General features: G+C 41.3%; 1 protein-coding gene across 2 annotated transcripts in view; it reads right to left on the reverse strand.

Annotated features, from left to right (window-relative positions):
• Positions 1-723: 723 nt before the first annotated feature.
• The window catches only part of slc24a4b (solute carrier family 24 member 4b), a 33,910-nt gene continuing 7,914 nt past the window's right edge, over positions 724-26,719 (reverse strand). Inside the window, exons 3-18 of one of the 2 annotated variants that reach the window (XM_019263289.2) lie at positions 20,017-20,093; positions 16,743-16,817; positions 16,566-16,650; positions 16,356-16,459; positions 15,911-15,985; positions 15,791-15,816; positions 14,427-14,480; positions 11,018-11,109; positions 8,394-8,563; positions 8,099-8,234; positions 7,534-7,700; positions 6,370-6,484; positions 5,195-5,307; positions 4,975-5,040; positions 2,332-4,128; positions 724-1,721 (exon numbers count right to left, since the gene is read on the reverse strand). In XM_019263289.2, coding sequence (XP_019118834.2) covers positions 3,979-4,128; positions 4,975-5,040; positions 5,195-5,307; positions 6,370-6,484; positions 7,534-7,700; positions 8,099-8,234; positions 8,394-8,563; positions 11,018-11,109; positions 14,427-14,480; positions 15,791-15,816; positions 15,911-15,985; positions 16,356-16,459; positions 16,566-16,650; positions 16,743-16,817; positions 20,017-20,093 — 1,505 coding nt within the window. In that variant the 3' untranslated portion in view covers positions 724-1,721; positions 2,332-3,978. Of the gene's footprint in view, positions 1,722-2,331; positions 4,129-4,974; positions 5,041-5,194; positions 5,308-6,369; positions 6,485-7,533; positions 7,701-8,098; positions 8,241-8,393; positions 8,564-11,017; positions 11,110-14,426; positions 14,481-15,790; positions 15,817-15,910; positions 15,986-16,355; positions 16,460-16,565; positions 16,651-16,742; positions 16,818-20,016; positions 20,094-26,719 lie in introns of both variants that reach the window. The other variant, XM_019263288.2, reaches the window with a different exon arrangement.

A 26,719-nucleotide genomic window follows, 5' to 3' on the forward strand; every position in this document is an offset into this window, starting at 1 on the left:
TTCAACCAAGTCTATCATCACGTGGAGTTACACAGCCTGTCCAAACAGATGCATGTCTCCTATGGTTCTAGAAAGGGCTCGTTAAAGTCTGAAGATGCATTATAGGCAGTGTTGGAATATAATATTTTTGGAGCATGAAGGTATCACCGCTGCTTTAATTTGAACTATTCCTTTTATGATCCATTTCTTCCAAGCCCACCTACTAAATTGCTATAGATTCCCTTTAAGTATAGAAGTGTTACCAGCAGCAGAATGTACTTTAAATATCAGAAATTATGTACTTTTTTAAAGTAAAATCTATAAAAAAGTACATCATTTTCCTCTGAAATGTAGCATACTACAAGAAACTGTTCACAGAAGTACCTTAATATTGTACTTAAGTACAATATTTCCAATATTTTGAATCCAAAATATGGGATAAAAAGTGTCAAACTGTCCTTTTTGTTTAATCATTTAAACACAGCGGTACATCGGTTATGAAAAACAAAACACAAGCAAAGATACATGTACAAATGGCTTCATTCAAGCCACAAACAAGCCAAGAACTTATGAGACAAATGTACAGGAATTATTTTGCCGTTTTATTTTTTTTTCTTCACATTATTGCTTTACAGTAAAATGCATTGGTTGGATATGTCCAGTATAGCAAGACAATACATTCATATAAGTTATACAGATGTCCTCAGTAATGTTTTTTTATAGTAACTAACTTTACATTAAATATATTTTTTAATCATTTATTATTCTTGACAAACAACTCCCACATCACATTGAGCTCACAGTGCATCAGGTCGCATTCAGTCGAGAAATACATACCAGTCTTGTGTTCGATCTGCCTTTCTAAACGTGTGTTTTCTAAAGTGTGTGCGCTTAGTTTGTACACAGGATTTCCATACATACAATCTGGATTTATGCAGAGCTACGGACACGTATGGCATCTGAATTCTACTGTTTTTTTTTTCTTCTCTCTCTCCTTCCTCTTCCAAAAAAAGTGACTTGGTAACAAAGACGTGAGTCAGAACGTACGCTGTGTGTCAAGATGAGGACAAAAAAAAGAGGAGCAGTGTTTGTTTCTATTTCCTCCCCCCCCCCTGCTGTGGTGATACCACTCAAACCTGGCGACTGGGACATGACCACACAGAGCGAACGACAGAAACATACACGAAATAAACTTCAACGCTGCACATTCTGAATCAACTCGAGTGCAGTCCACACACAAAAAGTCACAAAATCATAGGTCCTGTTTGTACAGAAGACCCACTGACAAGGTTGAGAGGGGAGGAAGAGGAGGTGTACGAGGAGATCAGTGAGTCTTTAGGCCCTGTGTGGTCACCTCCGTCCAGTAAACACAGCAAGTTTGAACCCCGATAGAGGAGCAGCTTAAAAAAGGGGGTCCACCTTCCTTTTTTTTTTTTAAATCCTTAAAGTCTGCTCTCATCCAGGTCCTTTGCAAAAGTATCAAACGTCCCGAGGGCAGTGGAGGAAAGCCATCCATCCATCCATCCATGCATTCCCTGCTGCTCCATCAGCTAGGGTTGGTGGAGAGTTAATGCCCTTGTGCAAGAGGGGACGAGAGAGGAGAAAGGAGTGTGGTGTGCCAAGAACGAGGGGGACAGAAAAAAAAAAAGAATCAGACTTCCCTCAAAGCCACTGTTCCTGAAATGTCCATCCTTTTGGGCTCAGTTCCTCAAACACACACACACACACACACACACACACACCTGTGAGCTCACACATCAAGTACTACTAGACAAACCAACGTCACATCTCCACGGGATTCCCTCCCCGTCTTTATATGGCAACCTTGCAGGGGCCTTCGGTCACATAGAATTCTTTAAACTGAGATTGCATATACAAGTGCCTGCTGCCAGACTCGTGGCAGAGGAATATTTCCAACACTTAAAACACTTCCCCACACGCCTTTTGTTTTTTTTTCCCTCCTCCTTTTTTTAAAGTTTTGTAGTCTCTGCACCTCACTTGTGGACTCCTCACAGGCATTTTTGCATGATGTCAAAATGTCTGGATTGCAGTGTAGCTGCCGATTTTTGTAAAGTGGGTCCTGGGGCTGTTTCCATGGAGATGCCCAGAAAGCCCTCAGCCGTTTTGCTGTGCTGTGGTGGAGGAGCTGCGGGTTTTTAAATGTCCCAGCATGCACTGCAGACAGAGGCGGGGGGGTGTGCTCATGGTGTTAACGAGGTCCCAGTCCTGTTCCAGAGTCGAGAGCCCGGTGTGAGGAAATGTTGCATGGGCCCATACTGAGCACACACACACACACAATGTTATCTCTCACACTCTCACACACACAGTCAGTCACATATACACTGAAAATACACACACACACACACACACACACACACACACACACACACAGAAGGAAGCACTAGTTGATTCAGAATGAGAGGACGGCTGTTAAAGTGCAATATCTACATGTAACTCAAAATCAAGAGACCATCACCACTGACACCTCATGGAGTTTGTCCTTCTGAGTTTCCCTGATAACCGGCGGCTGTGGTTGACACCCCTGTCCTTGGTAGAGGGGATGCAGTACCCCCTACTGGCCAGAAGTTGTTATAGCAGACAGTCAGTGTTGAGAACTGTCTGGTTTCTTTGCATTTTTTTGTTTGTTTTTTTGTTCTTTTTTTTAAAACTACCTCCATTCTGCTGCAGTCTCAAAAAAATGAGAACAAGTCACCCGACGATGACAGAAACCAGGATGCGTCCCACAGATCTGGAGCCAGTTTTTTGTTTTCGAAAGTTGTGCAGAGGGGGAAAAAAAGTGGACTGACCCATCACTGAATGTAAAGAACGCTGGGAAGTGGACACCACCACCACCTCCACCCTCCACCAGCAGCAGCCAGATACCCCCTCTGAGTGGTCAAATCTCCTTACAGCACAAAAAGCAAGAAAAAGCTTTTTTTTTTTCCATGTGCAATTTTCGTTTTCGGTGAAAAAACAGGCAATGTCCTATATTTGCAACAAGCTCTCCTCCGTGTTTCATACTAGACAAAACCTTGTTTTGAAAAAAAATAAATACAAAATAACAAGAAGAGAAAAAAAAAAGTGTTTACAAGTTTTACATTGTGCCGTGCTGCATATGCATAACACCCTCACAGTCGACTGATCTGGACTGTGACACGTCGACACAAAGTGTCCTGACAAAATGTCTTTTTTTTTTTCCTCTCTTTTTTTTTTCTAAAGAAAAACAAAGCAGATTTGATCAAGCAGGTGAGGGTTGGGTGAAGTGAAGCGCTAACAGTATCTGCTCCCTGATGCCAAAAAAAGGCCATGCCAGGGGGGGTGTTGGGTCCAAGCTGGAGGAGGGGAGCTGCCAAGGACAAAGCCCTCCTCCAGGGGGGAGTCGAGACGTGGGTAAAGGAGTGTATTCTTTTTTCTTTGGGTGCTGGGATAACACTGGAATTCTTTAAAAGGAATAACTTTAAGGAGTTATCTCTACGATGGGGGCGGGGGGTTTGGTTGGAGGATTGTTTTTTTGTTTTGTTTCTCTTCACAGACTGGTTTGGTTCGTGGAAAAGCTTTGGACATGTCGTGTGAAAATCTACAATGTGAAAACAGTGAAAACACACACACACCACCAATCAACAGGGGCACTTATGATTCTGGAGGTCCCCGACATCTAAAAGGCATGCTAGATGGAGTAGAAAGTTAACAGGCGCACAGAGGAAATAAAGACTTTACTGCAATAACAGGCAATGCCCCAAAATAATGGGCATTCAAGGACTGGCACTGGGTGTCGAGAGGACAAACCGGAGACATAGAATGGAGTCCACTCTTACAGCGTGTACTGCCTCTTGAGGAAAAGAGATTCATACTTCGGACTAAACATGGGAGGAGAAAAAGAGTCTGCAGATAGGTCCAGTATCAACGAAAGAAAAGAAAAAAAAAGAAGAAAAGAAAAAGATTCTGGGGTTTCTACAGGAGCGTTGAGGTTTTGGTATCTGAGGCATGCTGCTGTGCGCTCTACTCCTCCATGCACATGGGCAGGTTGACGAAGGTGAAGACGTTGTACTCGATCATGACGGAGAAGCAGAGGAAGATGGCGTACAGGACGAGGACGTACAAGCCCAGCTTCACGTCCAGCCTCCATTTGTTCAGGTGGATCCCGAGCACCTGCACAAAACACAAGCGCCATCAGAATCAGGAGGTAGGTCGTGCACTAATCAGATGATCGGCGGTTCGATCCCCAGCTCCTCCAGTCTGCATGTCGAAGCGTCCTTGGGCAAGATACTGAACCCCAAGATTGCTCCCTCTGTTCCCTAAACTGACTGAATCATAAAAAGTGAAACTAAGAAAGTTTATTTTAGAAAAGTAGTGTTCATTTGATGTCTTGTTATAAAGTAGAATCGTTGCTCTGCTGTGCCATTTTGACTGAAAACCAAATTCGGAAATAAAACTTTAAAAAAAAGTCTTTATTTAAGAAGTGCTTATTGATATAGATCGTTTTTGTACAGTGTGTGTTATTTGAAAATTTCAGGAATGATGATCTCAGTGTTTCTCCCAAGTCGGGTTATTTCATGCTTTTTCCTAAACATCACATATTCCAGCTGGTGTTTTATTTCTAGTTTTAGAAAATTGCTCCTTCTCTCAGACTAGAATTGCAATAAAAGATCAATTTTTTTTGTTTATTTTCTCCCGTTACGAGTCTCACATTTCAAGTTAATCACTGAATTTGGCACAACTAAGCGAATCTTGTTCTGTTTACTCCAAAAAGAAAAACGCATTACCTCCTCGGCGTCAGATGATTCTTCACTGGAGTGTTTACAATACTCAAATTTAACATTTTGACGACTCTATTCAGTCATGAACAGTGCATCCGTGATGAGCAGGCAAAGAGAGCAGTTTTTATCTATATTGAAGTACTTTTCCCTTTAAAAACTCATGGTAGACTACAACAATGAACTTGTTATCTTCCTGGAAGTGGCCAGTGCGGCATAATCATCATTAACTGTTGCTCACCGTGAGGGCCACAGAGCCCAGCAGAAGCACCACAGAGTACACCAGACCCCGACTGTTAATCATCACCTGCAGCACACAAGACGGAGAGAACAACAAATCATCTGCAGCTCTACAATCTTTCACGGATAAAAGGAGTGAGTGGATTTCTGTTCATACACTTACAATAACACGGAGTTGACGAGATCGGAGTCCTTGTACAAAAGGTAAACAAGCTCCTTACCTCTGATCCGTAGCTGACGCACATGGTCTGTATCGCCCAGGGGACGCCGAGTCCCACCAGAATATCAAACACGTTGCTGCCGATAGTGTTGGACACCGCCATGTCTCCCAAACCTGCGACAAAAACCAAAAGTTATTAAATAAAACAGCAAGTAGAACTTTAAGGTAGTTTTTCCAGGTCAAATAAAACTGAAGATTAACATTTTGCTGTTCTGTACTTTCTAATATTCACATGGGCCCTATCCTTATTCAGATGGGAAGCGAGTGACACAGGGCTACACTGTGATGTCTATAAACAGCTCTGTACTATTTTCTCTTGTTCCCGTGCTCTGTAATACTCTTCACATCCCAATTTATTTAACTATTTTCCATGCACGTCGGAGACAACACACTTCTGGTTTTGTAAGTACGGCACACTAAATTTATGAACAGCAACAACATGGGCTTCTTTATATATCTGGATGTCCTGAAGTCTCACTTACGATGCAGACTCGGACGTCATAATACATTTCTTTATCCACGTACAAAAAGACCAGTGTGTGAGATTTAGTCACATCGAGCAGTGCAGTTCTTAATTGCATCCTCCTCGTTTCTTCAGGAAACTATAGTGGGTGCAAGACACTATCTGGAGCCAGTGTTTAGTTTGTCTGCTCTGGGCTACTGTAATACGGCAGTTCGACACTGTGGACAACAGGACAGCTTTGGAAAGGAAAAAATATAAATAAAACAGTTGCAGTCACGGATAGCAGTGTACAGGATTAAGTTGCAGATTGCAACCACCAACTGAAGACCTTTGCAGTCAATATTAGGCAAGTTGGGATTGAAAGCAGGCGGTGAAGTGCCAAAGAAACAACACGCTGGCCACAAAACACACAGACAATGTATAAGGGCCAATTTAAAGCCAGTGTTCAGTTTGACTGTACTGTAGAAACATGATGGTTCCACAATAAAAAGTAAGAAAAACAGTTTTTTTTTTTATTTTCCAGGCGATTATCCACCAATGAGAACATCGTTATGGATACTATATTTACACCGGACCCTTAGAAAACAAGCAAACAAGACCATGCATCTATATTTGTTTAATCTAATGACCAAATGTGCACCACCTCTCCACTAGTGTAATAATAAATCCACCAGAGAGCTAATCTAAAAATGTTTTAGACTGAAAAAGTATACCTTGCCGAGCAACAATGAGACTGGCTATGCAGTCTGGGACACTGGTGCCTGCTGCCAGGAAAGTGATGCCCATGATGACATCTGGGATTCCCAGAGTGTAGCCAATTATAGTGACCTGAGGGAAACATACAGAGAGAGAGAGAGCTCAAGAATAACATTCCCCCCCGTTAACCTTCAAACCAAAAAAACCCAAGTTGAAATGTCCCCTTTACTTCTCTTAACACAAACACACGATTAATCAAACAGGCGTCACCTCCCGCACCGCCGCTTCAACACTCTGTTGCTAGTAGCAACTGACCCTAGTCCTATAGCGGTTTTTGTAAGTGATGATTGGATTGATTTTCTGAGGTACCCCTGGGTTGGTAACATGTAATTAAGTTACATGTAAGAGCCATAAAAGCCTCAGGAGGAGTTGATATTTTTGGTTAAAATAGAATCATTTTACAACAATCAGCCCTGTGATGAGCTGGCGAATCGTCCAGGGTGTACTCCGCCTCTCGCCCCAATGTCAGGCTAGGATTGGCTCCAAAAAACAACCCATACCAATGTAAGATATTGGAGATAACTGGTATGTTGAGAATAAAAAAAAGTGGAAGAATGGGAGAAAGATTTATTTTCAGGAAACCTGATTTTGATGACACCTTTTTTAATATTACATCTGTGCTACAAAATTTTTAATCGGAGATGGTTATGAATCTACCGGGTAATTAAACTTAAAGGGCTGTGGATGTAGATCCAGAACAGACTTTATCCCAAAGTTAAGTTTTTAAATATCATCTTTTAGGGGTCCTCTTCTATCATTTCAGCACATGCTTTGAATTAGGCATAATCCAGTCAGCACGGTGCAAATCCATTATTAAACCTGTCCCACAGTGATTAAAGAATACCCCGAATGCCCCTTAATCTTAGGGCAGCTTAGAAAGTGTTTCTAACATACTGAATTCTCAGATGGTCTTTCGTCAATCTTTACTGGAAGTTTGCTTACATCGCTGCATAGATGTGCATAGTGAGGGAAGAAGGCGTTTACAGTGTCGACTACTACGATGAATTGTCAGACAACACTCCAAACCAAAAAGATGCAATTTACGATCATATTAAAACAGAAAAACTGCAAATTTGAGAAGCTGACCAACACTACAAGACTCAAGCAAACATTACACTCACCATCCAGACCATGAAGTAGGAGAAGACGGCAATCCAGATAGTGGACAGGATGAAGGAGAGCATGAAGAATTTCTCCCATCGAGGCTTGCCACAGTTCGGGACGGTGAAGAAGAGCAACAGGAGCAGAGGCCACGAGATCAGCCACTTCAGCTTGCTGCCGATACCGTCTGCAGCAGAAACGCACAAGAAATCAGCCTCCTCTAGTTTTTTGATCATTGGATATTGATTGAAACACATTTACAGTTTAGAGTATGCTCGCTCTTTAACGAGTGGTGGGGAGAAAAAAGAATAAAATGTAAATAGCCTTTTTCTCATGCCAGGTTCAGACCATATTTCCCACAGATCTTTTCACTTAAAAATGTATTATCAAGTCTGATTTCCTTTTATCGATTATGTAAATAGTTTTTAAACAGACATGCAAACATTCACATACATGTTTCTTACATTTGAAGCCAGTGAAGTGGAAAGTTCAAGTTCTTTAAATAACGTATACGAAAGAACATCATAGATTTATCAAATATGATCATCACCCCTGAAGGATCTATCCATACGCCCAGTCACATACTTGGAATATGAAACGGTGAGATGGTCTCGTTCTCCTCCACCTCGGTGGGTTTGTCCTCTGGCACGTTCCCATTCTCGATTTCAACCTTCCCGTCGATCACTTGTGTCTCCACTCCATTGGCAGCTTGAACCAACTTCTGGCGCTTTCAGAAAAAAGAAACTAAGTCAAAGAGCACATGAGCAGACACGCTGCTGCCCTGACTGCTGCTCTACTGCCTCATTTTTAATGTTTCTGTAGTCACGAATGAAAAAAAAGGTTAACATATAGCAACAACAACAACAACGCGCAGCTGTACCTCTGTAATGATGAGGCGACTGGCCATGCGCAGGCGGGTCTTGGGTCCAAAATGGCTGGTGACCATGACACGGAGGCCAGCTTCTGGAAACCTGAACTTTGAAGGGCTGGCGTTCATGATCTCGTCCACCATCACCACCGATCCACGGCTGTAAGCCTTGCTGGGCTTGACTGAGGGGGGTTTGGTGGAATATGATACATCGAAAAAACAAAATGTCATGACTTAATGAACAAACTGTGCATCAATCTACCAGCACAGAACTGTGTTTTCATTCATTTCAATCTTTCATTCAAGTGTGTGTACTTGATACCTTCCTGACAGTGAATTTCAGTTAATTATTAATCAACTACGCCTCACTGGAATATCCTAAAATGCATTCGTAAGAGGTGGACAGCCATCAAAAGCTCTGCACTGAATTTTTAACAGCGTAGCCTGCAGCACTACATCGTCCCGGGCCAAGTTACAAAGGATTATTAATGGACTGAGCCAGAGCCATTTTGTCACCATGTCAGTGTTAAAGCTGCACCAGGCAAGATTTTTGTCAACATACACCATTCCCATTACCCTAAATCAAGACTTGAGCTCAGTGTGGACAGTTCAATGCGTCCACAAATCAAAACCTTCGAGCAAGAACGTCCCCTAAACAACAGCATGTAGACAAGGCGGGGTGTTCCCTAAAGCTATGGAAATCAGTCCCTCCTCTCATGCCCTGGAAATTTATGTCCTTCCCCTCCAGATAGTCTTGTGCTAGGAGGGTTTTGCAGTAGATGCATGTACGAAAATATGAATGAGACTCTCACAAAAACTGTAGCTGATGGGTTCATCTCTATCCATTATCTGTAACTGCTTATCCTCATCAGGGTCACAGTGGGGCTGGAGACTATTCCAGCTGATTTTTGGGCGAGTGAGACACTGAGTGAGATGAATTAATGTCTCTCTCTCTGCTAGGGGTACAGTGGTATGCTCAGGGCGGCCTCAGCGTGTCATCGAGCCACCCATTAAGGACCGCCCACAAAATCCTGGACTGAAAACTGGTGAAAAACGGTTTGAACTTCTAACGCTTCTCGCGTGTTTTCAGCAACTATTTTCCAACATATTTAATGTATTTAAAAAGAAATCTCAGAATTGCCTTCACGTGGTTTTGCTGGAGCAGCAGATTCTTTTCTCACTTATTTGGAAATCACCTCCATACTCACTAGGTGTTGGACACCCCCGAACATCACACACCAGCTGCTTTAACATGAGTACGCTATGTGCCGTTACTGACATCACAACTTCAAATAGCTTCCCTAAATTGCCTGGTGCACCTTTGAAGTTTGCCTACATGTGAATATTTATGTGCGGACCAAGGTTGGGTTAAAAAAGAAAAAAATCTATGACATGAAAGATGTAAGCTCTGGTATCTTTGAATTTCAAACTGTTGTGCAGGTAGTCGATGCATTAAACATATGTGCAGTCCACCTTGTTGTTGCTCTGACAATGATACACATAAAATGTTTTATTGGAATCCAATATCTCCTCGCTGTATGTAAGTTGCAGAGTATGGGGAATAAAAAAAAGTTCCACAGTACACTTATTAGTTTAACTCAGCTAATTTATGTGCATTCGTGCATGCATAATAAGTCAAATTAAGGCTGTGTAAACAAAGCCGGCATAAACATTTCCTCATGTGAAATTCATTACCACTTAGGAGTGAGTGGGTCTACGCCCCAGAGACCAGCAGAAGAAAAGTAGTATGCAAGCAGAAAGAATTGGCACACACAGCAGCACAACACTGTTGACAACAAGCAAGGGTAGGTTTAGTAAGGCTAAACAGACAGGCGTGTTCACACTAATGCAGCCAAAAGTGGGAAGGGGTTAAGATCTCTCAGAGGGGTTAAATGTTAAAGATTAGACACTTCTGAAAAGGTCGCAGGTTGGAAAGGAAGAAGTAGAGAACTGTGGCACTGAGGAAAGCTCAACCTAAACATGACATTAAAGATGATATTTAGGAGTTTTTAATAAGTTTGAAAGACAAAACAAGCCTCAATGATCTATATCACTATCATATCATATTGTCTCTACACACAACTCTAAAACTCACTCATTTACATCCCCCATTATACAAAAACTAATACCACCGATATCTGTACACTGAATAAGAAACTACAGCCAGAAACCAATTAACTTAACCATTAAGTGCCTTTTAAATGTACATGTTGACTTGTTTGTTATATTTGTACCAAACGTGCAGCGTGAAAACAACTTGTGCGTTTACAGTCACACAACTATTTCTTGATTTAGCTTCCTTTTTTAATAGGGTAGATGAGAGGTAACAAACTTCTCATCAGTCAGCAAGTAAGCAAATCAGCATATCTGCCAAAAGGTCAAACTATTGCTTGAGAAAATTTCCAGAAGAATACAGTGACAGCTGAAGCAGCTGAAGTTAGTTCAGCAGAAAGGGGCAAAGGTTAAAGCCGAAAAGACCTTCCAGCAGAAAGAAACAACCACAGTCTTCCAGAGAATCAAATATCGTCTTCATGTAATCATGGTGTTGGGTACCCAGCCTGTCTGATTAACCTTACCTGTTGAGAGTAAAGGCGATGACGGGTCGTCATCCCAAACATAGTCATAACTAGTATTACCGTCCTCCATCTCACTGCTGGCCGCAGCGTTACCGTTGGCCACGTTCTTCTTCGACTTCCCCATGAAAAATCTCTGCATGCTGGAGTTGAATCTGGTAAACAGATGAAACATAATCCCATAAATTAGCGATACTGAAATAGTTCAGCCCAGAGTCCAAAACGGAAAAGAAGTAAACAACATAGGACATCCAGTAAGATTCACATTTGTAAATAGGATTCATGAGCTTCAGATGAAAGGCTCCCCACTCGTTTGAAATATAGATATAGTGTGTGTTAATTAGCCAAAATATATTTACTCTGCATACTTCTATAGAATCAGTTCACAGTTAAGGTGGCCTACTTTCTAAAAAAGAAAACAGCATCAGCGTGCTGGAGCGAGAAAGAGTGAAATGTTCCCAAGAAGCCAATCACAGGGCTTTCATCAGCCACACGGGCCTTCGAATAAGACGTTTGAGTGCCATTACATAAAAACGGATCTCACATACTGCCTTTGAACAAAAAATGTCTGCAGATGTAACACTGGCAACATCACAAGAGCTGCTCCATCTTTTCCAGAGGTTATAGCCTGCACCTTCAGGAGCCAACATTAACATTGAAAAATGTATGTTAACATAAATGCTGGAGATGCTGCAGGACACAAATTGGTAACCATACCCACATATTATACATATTCAGGACATGCCCCAAGTGTTTCTGGCACTATCTTTTACATATATTGTTGACTGCAGCACTTAAATGTATCATAATTAAATGGATAAAGCCTCATTCTCCCTACATACATTAAGAAGATCAGGGAAATTTACCAGATGGAACAATGCCTTGAGAATTTAAAATAATACATTTGTCAATAGGTGGCTTTGCTATGGCTACACTAGTGCAGTGAAGTGATTTAAAAAAGGGCCAGTGTGTAAGATCTAGGAGTATCTAATATCTAATATGCATACGTATGTTTTTATTATGTGTATAATCACCAGGAAATAAGACTTGTTATGTCTTCAAAGGTGAGCCAGTAAACGCTGACCCTAGATGTGGCCTTTTGCTTTTTATGCGAGTTTTTTTCTGGACATATTTGAAAGGAGAGTATTCAGTTGGTTGTAATTTGAAACTTCACCACTAGGTGCCACTAAATCTTACACTTTAATTATGTAATTCTGCACTTATGTCTAACTTAAACCCTGTTAAATGCACGCCTGTGCTATGTATTACGATCAGAAATGGGAAACAACAGACAACATGTGAATGTGTGTGATTATAACAAGTTGCTGAAAGTTAAAAATGTTCAATTCTAGCAATAATTTACTGGTTTTACACCTTAACTTTGTGAGTTATGTTTTCTTCATATATAAATTGAGGGTTTAATGATAGGCCTAGTAGTTGTTAGCCTATAGAAACTATAACTATAACAATACTGTAAAAGATTATTAAAACAAATAACTGTAAAACTGTTAGCTAAATAAACAAAGATTAGTGTAAAAACTAATTCATAGCTCTATATTTTTCTTTCAACCTCCAGTCAGGTGATAAAACAAAGTTAGCTAATTGCTACAAATAAATATAGTTTAGTTTGACATTAGAAAAAGAGACAAACATCAACAGAATGTCCCTTGAAGATGGAGATAGATGTAATTCAGGCAGAAGCAGAGTGTCTGATTACATGTTGTACAGTACATTTTGTCGGTTTTAGGCCCAGATATAGAGTAATGACATTCAAAAAAAAACATTTAAGATTTAAAAGTATTAAAAAGACATTTTATGACGTTACATCTTTCCCTGTGCAGCTATTTGTTTTATATTTGGCAGCATGCGTCCAATTTTAAAAGTGAGTAAAAACAAAATTCACAGCCAAGGAGCCATGGAAGATCACCTCCGAACACTGATCGCTCTATATTTAAAACCCACTCTACCCCATTTTGACTGGAATGGTTCAAAATGGTCAGCAGGGTATTTTGGGAGAGGGGAGACGTATGACAGCATAACCTACAGTAAGCACTCCTTTCCTCCAAATGAGAAAGGAGAGGAGTGATCTGGTTAAGCCTGTGCTCTTAGCCACTGCAGAGGGACAAAGATTAAACTCTTATGGCAGGGAGAGAGCAGGCTGCTGCTGAGAGTGACACAGATTACCAGCTGGACGGAGACAGTGGTTGGCATTTATGCACTTTGGACTCTAAAGACACAAATATGGCGTAATAGATGAAGTCTGCAGGCTTATCGGGGCAGGGCAGTAACCCAAAACTGTGATCAGATGATGTGAATGTGTGCATCACTGCAAAAAACAGCCCCATTGATCCTTTGAGGACAATCTAGATTAAAAAAGGAAAGAGTTTAAATCTGATAGATTCATGTTAACACAGTTTTGTGTAATAAAATACATCTGAAATGATGATTTAAAGTTAATTTGGTGTGTTAAGGTGGTTTGATTTCAGCAAATAATTATGTTACTACGTGCGGCATTTAAGAAAACCATTACATTTTATTTTAATAACATACATTTTGATGTCTACTAGAATTGTCAACGGGCTCTCAAATTAGAAACTGCATCATAAAAACTGCATTAGGAGCGATCAGAGGGCTCTTGACTCGGATCTTCAGCGAACATCTGGGTGGGCGACATGAACGAGACACTCCCCTCCAGCTGGTAGCCCACAGTGCGTTAAAATGTACGTGCACACATCAACTGTGGTGAAAAGTAACTAAGTACATTTACTTAAGTAGTCTACTAAAGAGCAATGTGGAGGTAAACCGAGAGGTGAAATATTTATACTCCAGGGGCAGAATATTGTTCTTCTTACTCCGCTACAGTTACTTTTCAGACTTATGGCCTTTTGCTTTTTATGTGAGTTTTTCCTGACATGTTTGAAAGGAGAGTATTCAGTTGGTTGTAATTTGAAACTTCACCACTAGGTGCCACTAAATCTTGCACACTTTAATTATGTAAATCTGCACTTATGTCTAACTTAAACCCTGTTAAATGCACTCTATGCTATGTATTAAGATCAGAAATGGGAAACAGCAGACAAAATATGTGTGATTATACAAGTTGCTGAAAGTGGGGGGGACTAAATAAAATACCTTGTTAAAGATTAAAAGTAGTTTCCAAACTTTTTGGCTTATAAAAGTTTAGGCACCATGTCACATTAGCACTAGCACATCAACTTCTCACATCGCTCTTTGTTCAAGGAGGTAAAACTCACAATATAACACAAAATAAAATTTAAGATGATTGAAATTTGTGTAGCAGAACATCTAAAAAAAAGGTCCCTGAGCTGTCCCACTGGACTAACTGTGTATAAAGTAGTTAAAACTTCACCTCCACCAGCTTCAATAGTAAAATGCTGCTTACATATTGATGCACCGGTAATAATAATCTAACAATGACATGAATAATAATGCATCAGACAGAGATACTTACTTCATAACAAGGATATATCCAGCATACATGACCACCAGCACCAAACTCTCCCACCTGACAAAGAGAAAGAAGGATGATAAGGATAAAATGATAATAATAATAATAATAAAGAGAATATCCAGGATATTTTAGCTCAGTCTTCTAGCTGCCTGCGACAATCATTATTACTCCAGGAGGACTCAGCTCGGTCAGGGCTCGGAGCCAGCAGCTACGCTTGACATTAAATGAAGCGAGAAAATTCCTTATTGATTGCAAACCTCCCCAAACTTTCTCAGTTAACTACAAAAGCTGTTAAAACTTTAAAGTGAGACCTGCGAGAGAACTTTTCGCTGATGAATGACCGCTGAGGCCACAAATGAACAATGACAGGATAACGGTTGGAAAATGTTTAGTGGTTCATGCATTGAGGTAATAAAATTTTTATTTGAGACTATTTGTGATGTTAGATGGCTCATCTCTATAAATAGACTGCCTGTTCGTGCCGTCCTGATCTCTGAGCCGTTATGTTACAACAAATTGTCCATTGATTTACTGTGGTGAGGATGAAACACAACAACAGCTTTTAATGGACTGCTACAGAGTGTGACAGAGTGTGAGTAATTCTCACTGAACTACAACACTAATGTACTTTATGTATGCTATTCTTGATGAAAACATGTCTGAGGGAAGAAAATACAAATCCAGATGCACTGTGGTCATTAACCAAACTGTTGGTCACTAAACAATTCTCTACGAACGGTGGATACAAATCTTCTTGGACTTTATATCAAACCATATTACCATACATTATCCAAAAATAGCACAGTCTCACTCTAAAATATGGAGACATTTACAACTTAACCCTCACCAATCCGTTTAATCTACTACCCTCTGAAAGCATTAAGGACAAACGTGAAAAAAAGCAATAAAAACTTTACAAATTAATATTTATTTCTGCATAAATCTCTTTAACAACTTCAAAACTGTCAAACATTCAATCATTGAGGATTATTAATTTAATAACTTTGATTACTTGATGTAATTTATGGGGGAAAAAAGGGTAAAGAACCAATTGTTTGTGTTTTTTTTTTCATAACTAAACAACAGTGACATCCAGTAATCAAAATGGAACTTAAAGGGTTAAAGAGTTGTTTGAGATTTATGCAGAAAAAAGTAGAAAAAATATTAATTTGTTAAGTTTTTACAGCGTTTTTTGGGAAGTGGACATTTTTCTCCTTAATTACTTTTTTGTTTTATTGCTCTATTAGAAATATTAAAATTTGAATTCCAAAATGTGTCAAGAGAGACTTTGGCGGGAAAAACAAAACAGGACAAACTATGGACAAAAATGTCTATAGTGACGGACGAGGGGATGAGAAACTTACCAGACTATCTTCCCATCATAGATGAACTGAAAAATAGAGGGGAGACATGTCTCTTGGATTAAAATATCAGGGCTGGTGTTCATTCATAAATGCATGTGGTAAAAAGTGTGTCCAACTTACTGCAATCAAAGCCAGGACTGACAGGATGTAGTAGAAGGAATCCCTGAAAACTGCCCACCAGGTCAATATCACCACCTGAGATTTTCAAGGGTGGGAAAGTGCACAGTCATTTTTTTCTTTTTGCATCTATGTGCAATAAGAGCTCCGTGAAGTGTATAATCAAAAGCACTTAATATGTAAATTTTACTGGACAGAAAGAGCTTAGAGGAAGAAATACAGATTTATGATCTGTTTACGCCTCCGGAGCTTTCTCCAACTCCATTAAAACCAGTTCTGACGAAAACTAACTGAAGCAGATGGCTTTGTTTCCCCTCAGCAAAAAAAACTTCTGCCACACATGTGCTGCTCTGCAGTCTATAAATAACACAATGATACAGTGGCAGCAGGAAGTCACCGCCTCCAACTCGTGCACGCACATACACACAAAACAAAAACACAAACACACCTGTCCAGCGAAGATCCCGCACACACCGATGATACACAGGATGTTGAAGACCGCTGAGCCGACGATGGTTCCCACCCCCACATCACCGTGAGTGATGAAGACACCTGCACGCAGGGAGGCGGCCAATCAGAAGCAGCGGTGACACCAACCATCTGGGAACATGTGAGTGTGTGTGCATACTGTAAATGTGTATGTGTGTGTGTGTGTTACCAATGACAGATGCAAAGAGCTCTGGTGCAGAACTGCCAGCTGCCATGAAGGTGGCTCCTGCGACGTCTTCACTCAGATCTAATTTCTGCACCAATAAGAGCAAACGTTTTAACGGCCTTGCATCGTTTACAGCAACTCGGCGGTGATACGTGACAAGACTACAACTCCAACAAGTACCTCGCAGATCTTCTCCAGCGACGTCACAAAGTATTCATCGCATGTTATGGCGAGGGCCAGGAACATGTAGAGTGCCTGTGAGTAGAGAGAAGCAGCAAAGTTTGAAAAGTGTGTGTGTGTGTGTGACAAAGAGTGAGGATAAAGGTGTGTGTCCTTGTATTTTAAAAGGATGCTTCCCTTAAATTAGCAGAGTTAATGGAGCCTTGGCGGGGCGAGGTATTCTCCTGTTAAAGGACGGGTCAAGGGGAATCTTAGAGCGCAGCGCACAATTAAAAACAGGACCTGCTTTAAATTTAAATGTCAATTCAGTGACAAGCCGATTTCCCTTACAGGTTGAAGAAAAAAAAAAAGACAGGATCTGCATATTCCCGCTGCTGTGAGGAGGAGAGAGGAGAGGAGCTGAGGCAAGATCTATAAATTATAGATCAGGTGTGACATCATGGCCCCCAGTAGCTCCAGGAGCTCTGCTCTATGCTATCCACAGGGGGCAGTGCAGGACTGCAGTATCACTCACACAGACACACACAGACACACACACACACAAAGACACACACAAAGACACACACACACACACCTCAGCAATGAAGTTCAAGCGTAGTGGACTGGATTGCAGTTAAAATACTCAAGTAAAGTTCCTGAAATGTGTATTTTTTAATATTTTTACTCGTCAAGATGTAAAGGAGGAAATATTGTACTTTGCATAAATTATATTATATTCATTTCTTATATTATATTATATTATATCCTGTTTTAGACTCTTTTTGTGTTGTGCTCTTCATTTAGAAGAAAGTCTGGCTGATTATCTGACGGCTTCACTCGCTAAATCATTTACAAGTTTAAGATTTTTGCATACAAAACATGAGTTTTCATAAGTAAAGAATTAATCAATTGAGAAAATAATCAGATTAATCTATAATTAAAAGAATCAACAGTTGTAGTCTCATACAACAATGGTTCTCAAACCTTTAGAGTCACGACGTCCAGAATAATCAAGTTGGTGTTCGTAACTCCCATCCTCATATTACAGAGATAACATGTATATTAGTCCATAACCTTCCAGGAGGAATATTGCTTTTAACTGAACTTAATTAAAAAACATCAAAACATATTTTAAATAAACTGAGGTCTCTGGAATGTAATTTAAATGCATTTTGAAGATAAATTGTTTCTGTTATCATCCTGATACGCGGTCACGTTCACACATCCCTACATCCATAATTAGTTATGAGCTATAACATGATGGCAGGATAGTAAGTGGAGATAAAATTAAACTCTAAACAGGCAATATTAGTGAGAGAGGTGCAGTTTAAACAACCTGCCTACTGTGTGAACTGAAATGTACACTACTGTATTTTGACAAACACTGGTCTATAGTACAGTGTTTCTAAGCCCTTGTCCTCTTTGATGAATAACATTAAAGGGCTGACATCACTGAGAGCTGCCGTCTCTCATTCCACGCCGGTTGCCAGAATATGTTACTGTATTCTCCAGAACCATTTGGTGACCCCCCCAGGAGAACCACTGCTGTACAAAACAGCTAGAAACCAACTCCACTTAAATGTTTGTGTTTTTCAGCTTTCATTAAGGTTGATAAGAGCTGCTACTCTCCATATAGCAAGTATCCTAAAGTGGGGATCTCGGCGCTAATGTAGTCTCTGTGGTGAGAAGTGCTTAACCGTGGTGTGAAGAATTACAGTCCTTACACCTCTGCTCACACTGGCTCCCGTTCAACACGTCACTAAAACTTGTCAAGTCTATAAAAAAATAAATAAAAAAAAGGTCAAAAGACGCCGGGGGTGTTCGGAGCTATACTGACAATAAGGTCATGTCCTCAGTTTCATTTTTCATCCATCTATATCTTTGTCACTTTAAGGGTTTTTGACTTCAATTTGATCTATTTATTAAAAAACAAAAACACTTTTTTCAAGTGGCCCAGTGCACATCCGTGCATTAAAACAGGTTCTGATTGTTGTAATCATTACTGATGATGTGTGAGCTTCCAGTGTAAGAGATCCAGGACTAAATCTTTATTTTTAAAATGCAAAAATGTATTCACATTTCCATCTGAAGCAAAGTCTAAGTAAGATAAATCTCTGTAGTTACGGCCTTTGAGTATAAAATTCCCCGTGCTCCTTGGAGGCAGAGTAAAACAATAAAACTGAATTTTTGACTAAACACTTGAACTTTAAGATGGAATTGAAAATCGTGTAACCATCCTACAATTCAAACAAAATAATACATTATTAAAAAGACTTTTTTTTAAAGAGACTGGAAAATCCAAGTCTTTAAAGCCAGCTCAATCCAGCATGAAGCTCCACAGGTGGCTTTGTGTCTTTACGTCCAGTCAGCAGAGCTGAGCATGACTGAACGGAGACAATAATGGTTTTTCCGTGTGCAGCAGTCGCTCATACAAGATATATATATTTAAAAAAAAGGGACATTTGCCTGTCCTCATTTCCTGCCTTGGGCCTTTATTTATCAAACCTCTCAGCATGTTCTAATCAATCATGCTTAAATTTAAACTCTGACTAAAAATACTCTCACTACCATATTTATGAGGCCTTCTACGCACACAGACTGCTGAGTTGAAGCTCCCCTCTGAGAGTCATGGCGCGCTTTACGACACTCAAACAGAAAAAGGAATGACATCTTGTAGTTCCCGAGCTAGGATGTGCGTTTAATTAAAAGAGGGTTTGGCTGATTTATATACAATTACACAAATATGTCCTCCTTTAAAATGTCAATATCAGCTGATTTTCATATAATGCTGCATCGCTAGTAGGACTTTGTTTACTATACTACAAGCCCATTCAATGAGGTTGTTGCTTAAGCTACAAAAAAGATTCAGGACATTTTATCACAATGTTCATTGAGTTTTCAGCCAAATCCTCAAAAAGCCAAGAAAAAACTTCTACACTCAACTTGTTTGTTGAACTTTCTTTTCTTTCTTTCCATGGACATCTTCCAGAGTAAAACACATGGTAATCTGTTTGTGAGTTTACATCTATACAAGAGCACAAAATTGGCGGTGTGCTGATTTTAATGAGTGTATAATCACTGGAGCAAAGAAAAAGAAAAAGAGAAAGCTCCTCTGTGGCATCTTTACAATCTGGCTCACTTTGCTCTTGCGTTTCTGGCTTTTAAAGTCTGGAAGGTAGTCGGGCGGCTATGTGAAAAAGCTTTTACATCCACCTGCAGCCAGCTGAGCGACACGGAGAGCGTTGCAATGGGAGATGTAGGCACAGCATCTTAAAAGAAATAGCAGCTCTCTTACCGCCACAATGTGCAGCACAATGGCCCCACTCTTTCGTTCCTGGCTGGAGAAAAGGTCACTGGGGAACTCGTGTATTGCTGTGGAGAGAGGAAATGTCACAGTCACCACACACCGACAGCATGACGGCGAGGTAACATGCCCCACCCGCAGGAGCCTGGGGTGCCCCTGTTGGTTCAGAAAAGCTCATACTGTTTAAGTTTATTTGTGGCACCTATGGGAGGAGTGTTATTCCTTCTTTTCTTGTTCCAGCTCTTCTCACCGGATTATCTAACGCAGCAAAAAGGTCTCGGAAGACAGGGCAACAAAACTAGAAGCGGTCAAATGCAAATTAACTAACATCCTGTGATCATCATCCCAAAAAAAAAGAAAAAGACAGAAACATCAAGAGGGTTTAGATTTTCAAAAGAACTGAAACGGCTCTAAACACTTTGAAAATCGTCATCAGCCTGTGATATGTCAACGCCACTGACTTCATACCTATTCATGGAAAAAAAACGAACTAGAACAGTCAACCATCACATTTCAAAATCTGAGCTCGGGCTATATTAGGAGACTGAAGTCATACAGAATTAAAGCAAGCAGGCAGAAGAAGAAGGAAAAAAAAAAAGCCTCCCATGCTGTGGACTCATCATCCATCATCCAGAGCTCCAGCTGGAACACAGTTTGATCATGGTACCACCATACGGCTCAGATCTCAGGGAGCACAACCGCTCCGCAGTGCACCTGGCTGGAGACAGAAGCTGGCCGTCTTCCTGACGGGACCCGGCATCTGTGGCGAGCGGCCTCTGTCCGACCTGTTCCCGTTGGGCCCGTGCTGCAGGCTCACAGCTTGTCTCTCTCCTTGTAACAAGCCCGCGACATAACCCGGCATATTGCTCACACGAGCTACCTCTAAGCTACAGTTAAGCCTTATTCTGCCGGGAGAATACACTGTACACCGTTCATTTTGTAGTTCATGGATACATTCAACTTTTAACCTGAGAAGTGGTACACGATGTAAAGTCAGGAGATCATAAAAATTAAGACAATTCATCTGAGACATCTCACTTAAACCAACAAATGTTGACTTCATGGTGCAGATAGATGAAAAAGGTTCATCCTCTGGCCACCATGAACGTCTGTACCAACTTTTAGGGTGATACAACCAACAGTTGTTGGAGATACTTCAGTCTTTTTGAGTCATTTTGGTGCTTTATGTTCAATAATCTTTTAAAAAGGTTAATTGGAATTCTGATTATTGGACCTTTAAGTCACGTGACGTGTTTTTAATACAAACCAACAAACAGGACAGTTGAAAAACCTTTTCTGCAAACCTGAAGTACACATGGCTTTGACTAATGGTTGCAATACAACGAGCCTATTAACTTGCATGTGGCTGCATGTAGAAATTACTGTTGCGGTGCCATTTCTAATTATAAAAAGGTAATATTTTACAACTAAAGTAATGACATTTTGAAGTAATTAACCCAATTTTTAATTTAAAATTAAATATTTGGATTCAAATTTTTATATATTGCACCTTAAATGAACTCAGGATTGAATAATATTTACAATAAATTCTGAAAAGAACTTAATAAATGGTTCCCCCTTTTTCCCCTATGGCATCACCATGAGGAGCCACTTCAGGTTCTAACTAGAACCTTTATTTTTACCGCTTGGCATGGCTGTAAGAAATAATAATCCAAATAAATGGAGATTGCTGTGTCTGCGTAGCACTCTTTGAAAAAAAAACATCAGATACACCAATGATGACGACAGAATGCCACAGTCTGAGCCAGCAGAACAATGCTGCTTGCAACAGAAAACAAAGAGAAGATATGGGACCCTGTCACATATGGACTCGTGAAGTGGAACAGTGCTCACCTGAGACTTCTCGCTGCATCTGTCCCAGCCTCACCACTGCATGTTTTTTTATGATATTCGATGGCGTGCACGCATGACTGAATCGGCACAGCGTTTGGAACACTGCGCAGACAAATCAGATACAGTATGTAGTCAAAGCCCATTTTCATATCTGCATATATGCATCCTAGATTTCGCTCAGTTACATCACGTATATGGAAATGCGGTCCATTTTGCATCTCCAGGTGTCACCTAACACGTTAGATCTCTGCAACAGAACAAAGAGCCACGACACGGAAAGAATCTACGAGGCTATTTCTGGTGACGGGACACAAATTAACCCGACCTTGATTTGGAGTTTTTTGTGTGCAAGACTGCAGCACTTCATAGCACAGTAAATCCAACTGATTGGCCAACAGAATGATGAACAGTGAACGTATGAGCGATGCAGATTATGACCTTAAATTATAAAAAGAAACCTGAGAACACCTGGGTGACTTTGGAATCTCACAGCAACGTCGACTGTGGCAGGCGGCTTTAGCTCATTTCATTTCTGACAGGTTTATGTGCTGAATGAAACGTGTCGGAAAGCCGACGGCCTCAAGCAAAGGCGCAATCAATTACAGGATTTGTCAGCTGTGCCCTCAGAGGTGGCTGAAAACAAACTGATGCCAATACAGAAGGCTAAACTCCTACTGATACCTCATGGACAACAAAAAAAAAAGCTCCATGACTATATATTAATCGAGCTGCTGAAGGTTGCCTGTTAAGAGTCTGAAAAACATGAAAACCATGGGGAGGACCTATCAGGTTTGTTTCCTGCTTCACCCCCTGCTCCCACTTTCAGCCACCAAACCTGCAGGTCTGCCATTAATCAATAATTAAAACGCCTTTGCCATCCGTGCTCTTTAGTTACGTGTTCAGCCCCTCGCCACTGTATTCATCCAGGTCTGGCCGGGAGTGCGTTAAAAATAGGTGATCGTGAAAGAGGCGTTTGAAGGGCGACGGGCAGGGGTCACCTCCCCGAGTCCCTGTAAACGTTCAACCAGACGCCGTCTCCTCGCCATAGAGGTTAAACCGGACATGCACATGCTTCACCAGCCGCTTTCCCCACACAAGGACAGGACAGGATGTACATGCAAAGCGAAGTGGGGCGTCAGGCAGATTGCTTAAGTGATGCATCTCAAATGAGGCCCATAAATAGAAATCATAAATAATATTCAGCTTAGCTCAAGTGTCATTTCTACATAGGCGAAGAGATGAATTGGAGAAGGCACGTCGTTATGATGCATTGTGGACGCAAACATTTTCTGCTTTTGAATCATTCAAGGGGAGAGAAAAAAAAAAAAGATTGGAAGGCTGCCTGATCAACAGAACAAAAACACAAATATATTCAGTTTACTATCACAAAAGGACAAAGAACAGCACAAGTGAGAAGCTGGAACAAGGGAGTGTTTGGCATTTTTGCAGGAAAAATGGCTGCGGATTAATTTTCCGTGGGATGAAATCGATTGATCCGTTGTTTCGGCTCACCATACAAATTCACATAATCATATCTTAGCTGAATGTTCCCTCTGGGGGAAATCAATAAATGATTATTTTATCTTTAAATACTTCAAATTTGAGTGTGTCAGTCTGACATTGACTTAGACTCGATGATAATCCATAATGTAATGTTTTCCTGACACGTAGTGCACAACTCATTATTTCACCCCAGGCATCTTAAACCAAATGACGTTTCTTATTAATTACACCAGAAATTCTGAATCTTCAGGTAAATATGTTCAGGATTTGTGCCACCAAGTGAGGAAAGAAAACAACTCCTCCTCAGAAGCTAAGCTACAAATCTATAAATAAACCCCGGATTCTCTGTTTGGACACCTGACTGTGCCGCTTATGCAAGAAAATACTGGCAACACAGTTGTTCATCTGTCTCCCTAACCCCCCTCCCGCGTCATCTTCAACCCCAGAAGTAATTACAAGTCCACACGGAGTCTTCCTGAGGAGTGTTGGGAGGATTTTTATGAGCTGCAGCGCGGCCATCGCCGTCTAAATCGTGGTCAGTTGAGGGACAGTATAGAAATAATTAGGATGTGTGGTCTGGATTTGACAAGCAGAATAGATCCGACACTAATGATTCAGTTTGCACAGAACATTTACATGTGATTTGAAATATAGAAATCCAAAAACATCAAGCCTTACATATGTCATCTCTGCACATCCCTCTTTGCACAGGTTTAAGTCGCGCTATAAAGAAATCCCCTCAGATAACCTTCACTTATTGACGTATTAAAGCCATTGCATGCCAGCCATTCTTTACATTTATCATTCCATAATCTGGTAATATTCCAGATATTATGGTGCCGTTACATAATGGAGCTCAGTATCGAGTGCCGTCTGTTGTCCCGCAGATAGGACGATGCACAGAACAGGCCCGTCGTCATCCAACACTCCTATTGTGGGCAAAACAATTATGGAGGATGCAAAGAACCTTAAAATACAAAATTCTGATAGATGCCATCATGTATTAAAGCATATTTTGACGTGAGCAAGATGTTTTGGCACACAGCCTGGGTGTTACCGTCTGTCACAACCCACGCACCGACCCACAGGCCGGGCCAGGTCATTAACACCGACAACACAACACAATACAGTTGACACTCCAGTACAGTAATCAAGAGACTCTTCAGAGGAGAACGATTCCTCTGGGTCATTATTAGTGCATTAGATAATTGGCTTGCTCCGGCAGACATGAGTGAGCAGCGTGACTCCACTACGACTTGACACGCTTGCGCGGGCTCCGCTTCTAACCCAAAAAAAACACGCGTTATTATTATCCTCTTGTTGTTAGGTCAGTACTTTCACATGCTCGTGCATCACATGTGCGACTCACGTGGTCATGTGAGCGCTTAAACACATGCGATTTCACCTGCATGAACACCCTCGCACACACCTATCACACTTCTAATTTTAGCATGAATCCCCTCCACCCCCCTTCAGCCCTTTTATGTGTTCGCTCTTGTGTGCGTTAGAGAGAGAGAGAGAGTGGAGTCCGGGATGCTGAAAGAGGCCAAGCTGGTGGACCAGAAGACTCCTGGTCCAATAACCTAAAGGGGACACCGCTGTGAAGCGTACGCGTTCAGCTGTGTGTGTAGGAGGTAAACAACTCCCTCTGGGTGAAGGTATGGATCTGCAACAACAAAGATGGGTCTTTGAAGCTGCTTTAATGTACTTTAGTTTTAATGAAAGGCAGGACTCCGGCTAGCCAAAGGCTGCACAGAATGAAAGTTTGTGGAAGCAAGATGCATTAAATAAAAAAAAAAGAGGTCAGGCATGTTTGAAGTGCTCTGTGCAGGTGCTCGTGCCTGCGCTCCCCCTCTCTCCGCTGCGTTCTTCCACTGTTGGCATGCAAGCGAGAAACAAAGCGAGGTCAGTTTCCATTATGCACAGCAGCATAATCCCCCGCCTGTGTAATTCCCTTCCCCTTAAAAAGCATCCTTCTGGTGTTTCCCTTGGAGTTGACGAACCCGCGTTCCAACGTAGACTGGCTGCTGCTACAACGCTGGCAGATTCATCCCTCAACGTCGCCGCCAAAATTTCCTGCCTACCCCCCTACCCAACCCCTCAACAGAACAAAAACTGTGTCCAAACCCCTCGTCTGCCTCAAATTCTGCCTTTTGTTTGTCGCCGACATCAGATATTTGTGCCACATCAAAATAAATTTGCAGCATTTCGGTGACACTTCCTTGGTCAGAGTCACCTACAGCTCCACCTCGGCCCACGTCACCCATGCCAAACATGTAACATGTGCAGCCCCCCCTGCCCATGAGCAGATTAGTGCCATATCTAAAACCACTACAATCAAATCCCATGGGATTAATTCATAGTACAAACCAAACCCACACTAAAGCCTCTGCCTTGTTGTTCACTTCTACTTTTTGTCGTCCGCTTCTAACCCGGGCTAATTACGCCACTCAAGTGGGGAGGTTTCAATATATGCTATTAGCAGCATCTTTATTTAAAACTAATTATTCCTCCTACACAACATTAGCCACAGTGCTGTGCTCCACAGCTGGCCCACACAGGGAGCGGGGTACATATGAGAGAGTATAAATCGAATACTGTGCCCTTAGGTAAACCTCAAGTCTCTGATCATAAGTCTGGGAGAGCTCATGAAATAAAAAACTTGTTCCAGAGTTATACCAACTTGTCAGATTTCGCAGAAAAAGTCAGAGCGGTGTTTGTTCCATTTGTCACAGGATCGCTACAGGAGCAATGCATCTCCAGGGGTGGTATGACTCAAGGTCTGCATGTGACGGAGGAGTATTAAAAAGGTTTCTAACAGCCCGTTGCAGTCCCATGTGGATCACATGCTTTGTAATCAAGCAGTTCGGACAGCACTTTGTTCTTTTTTCGGGAGTTATATTAGCCAATAAAAGCTGCACAGATGAACAGCTGCCTTAGGAGAACAAATCTCAGGACAAGCAAAAACATTAGCACCAAGAAAAGGGCTCCCTCGCTGATCACAGAAATATAATGATGAGGGAAAAGACAGCTGAGTGTAATCTGCGCAGCCCACAAACAGCAGCAGAGCTTCAGATGTTGCACGCGCTCAGCATAAAACCAAAAGCCTCCGAAAAATAATTTATCCAAATCGAGCCTGGATCCATCCACGGTTAGTTCTTTTTCCCCCCTGAAGGTGTGCACACTCACTACTGGATCATCAGCTCCGGACAAACAACTGCACAAGAAACCAGGACGGAGCCGTGGTTCGATTCTTCCCTCACCACGAAACCGACGGAATGCCGGAGATGCTAAACAAGCGTGTCATCCTCAAAAAGATTTGACTTTTTCCAAAAGA

The sequence above is a fragment of the Larimichthys crocea genome, chromosome XI (genome assembly GCF_000972845.2).
Source record: "Larimichthys crocea isolate SSNF chromosome XI, L_crocea_2.0, whole genome shotgun sequence".
Lineage (NCBI taxonomy): Eukaryota > Metazoa > Chordata > Actinopteri > Sciaenidae > Larimichthys > Larimichthys crocea.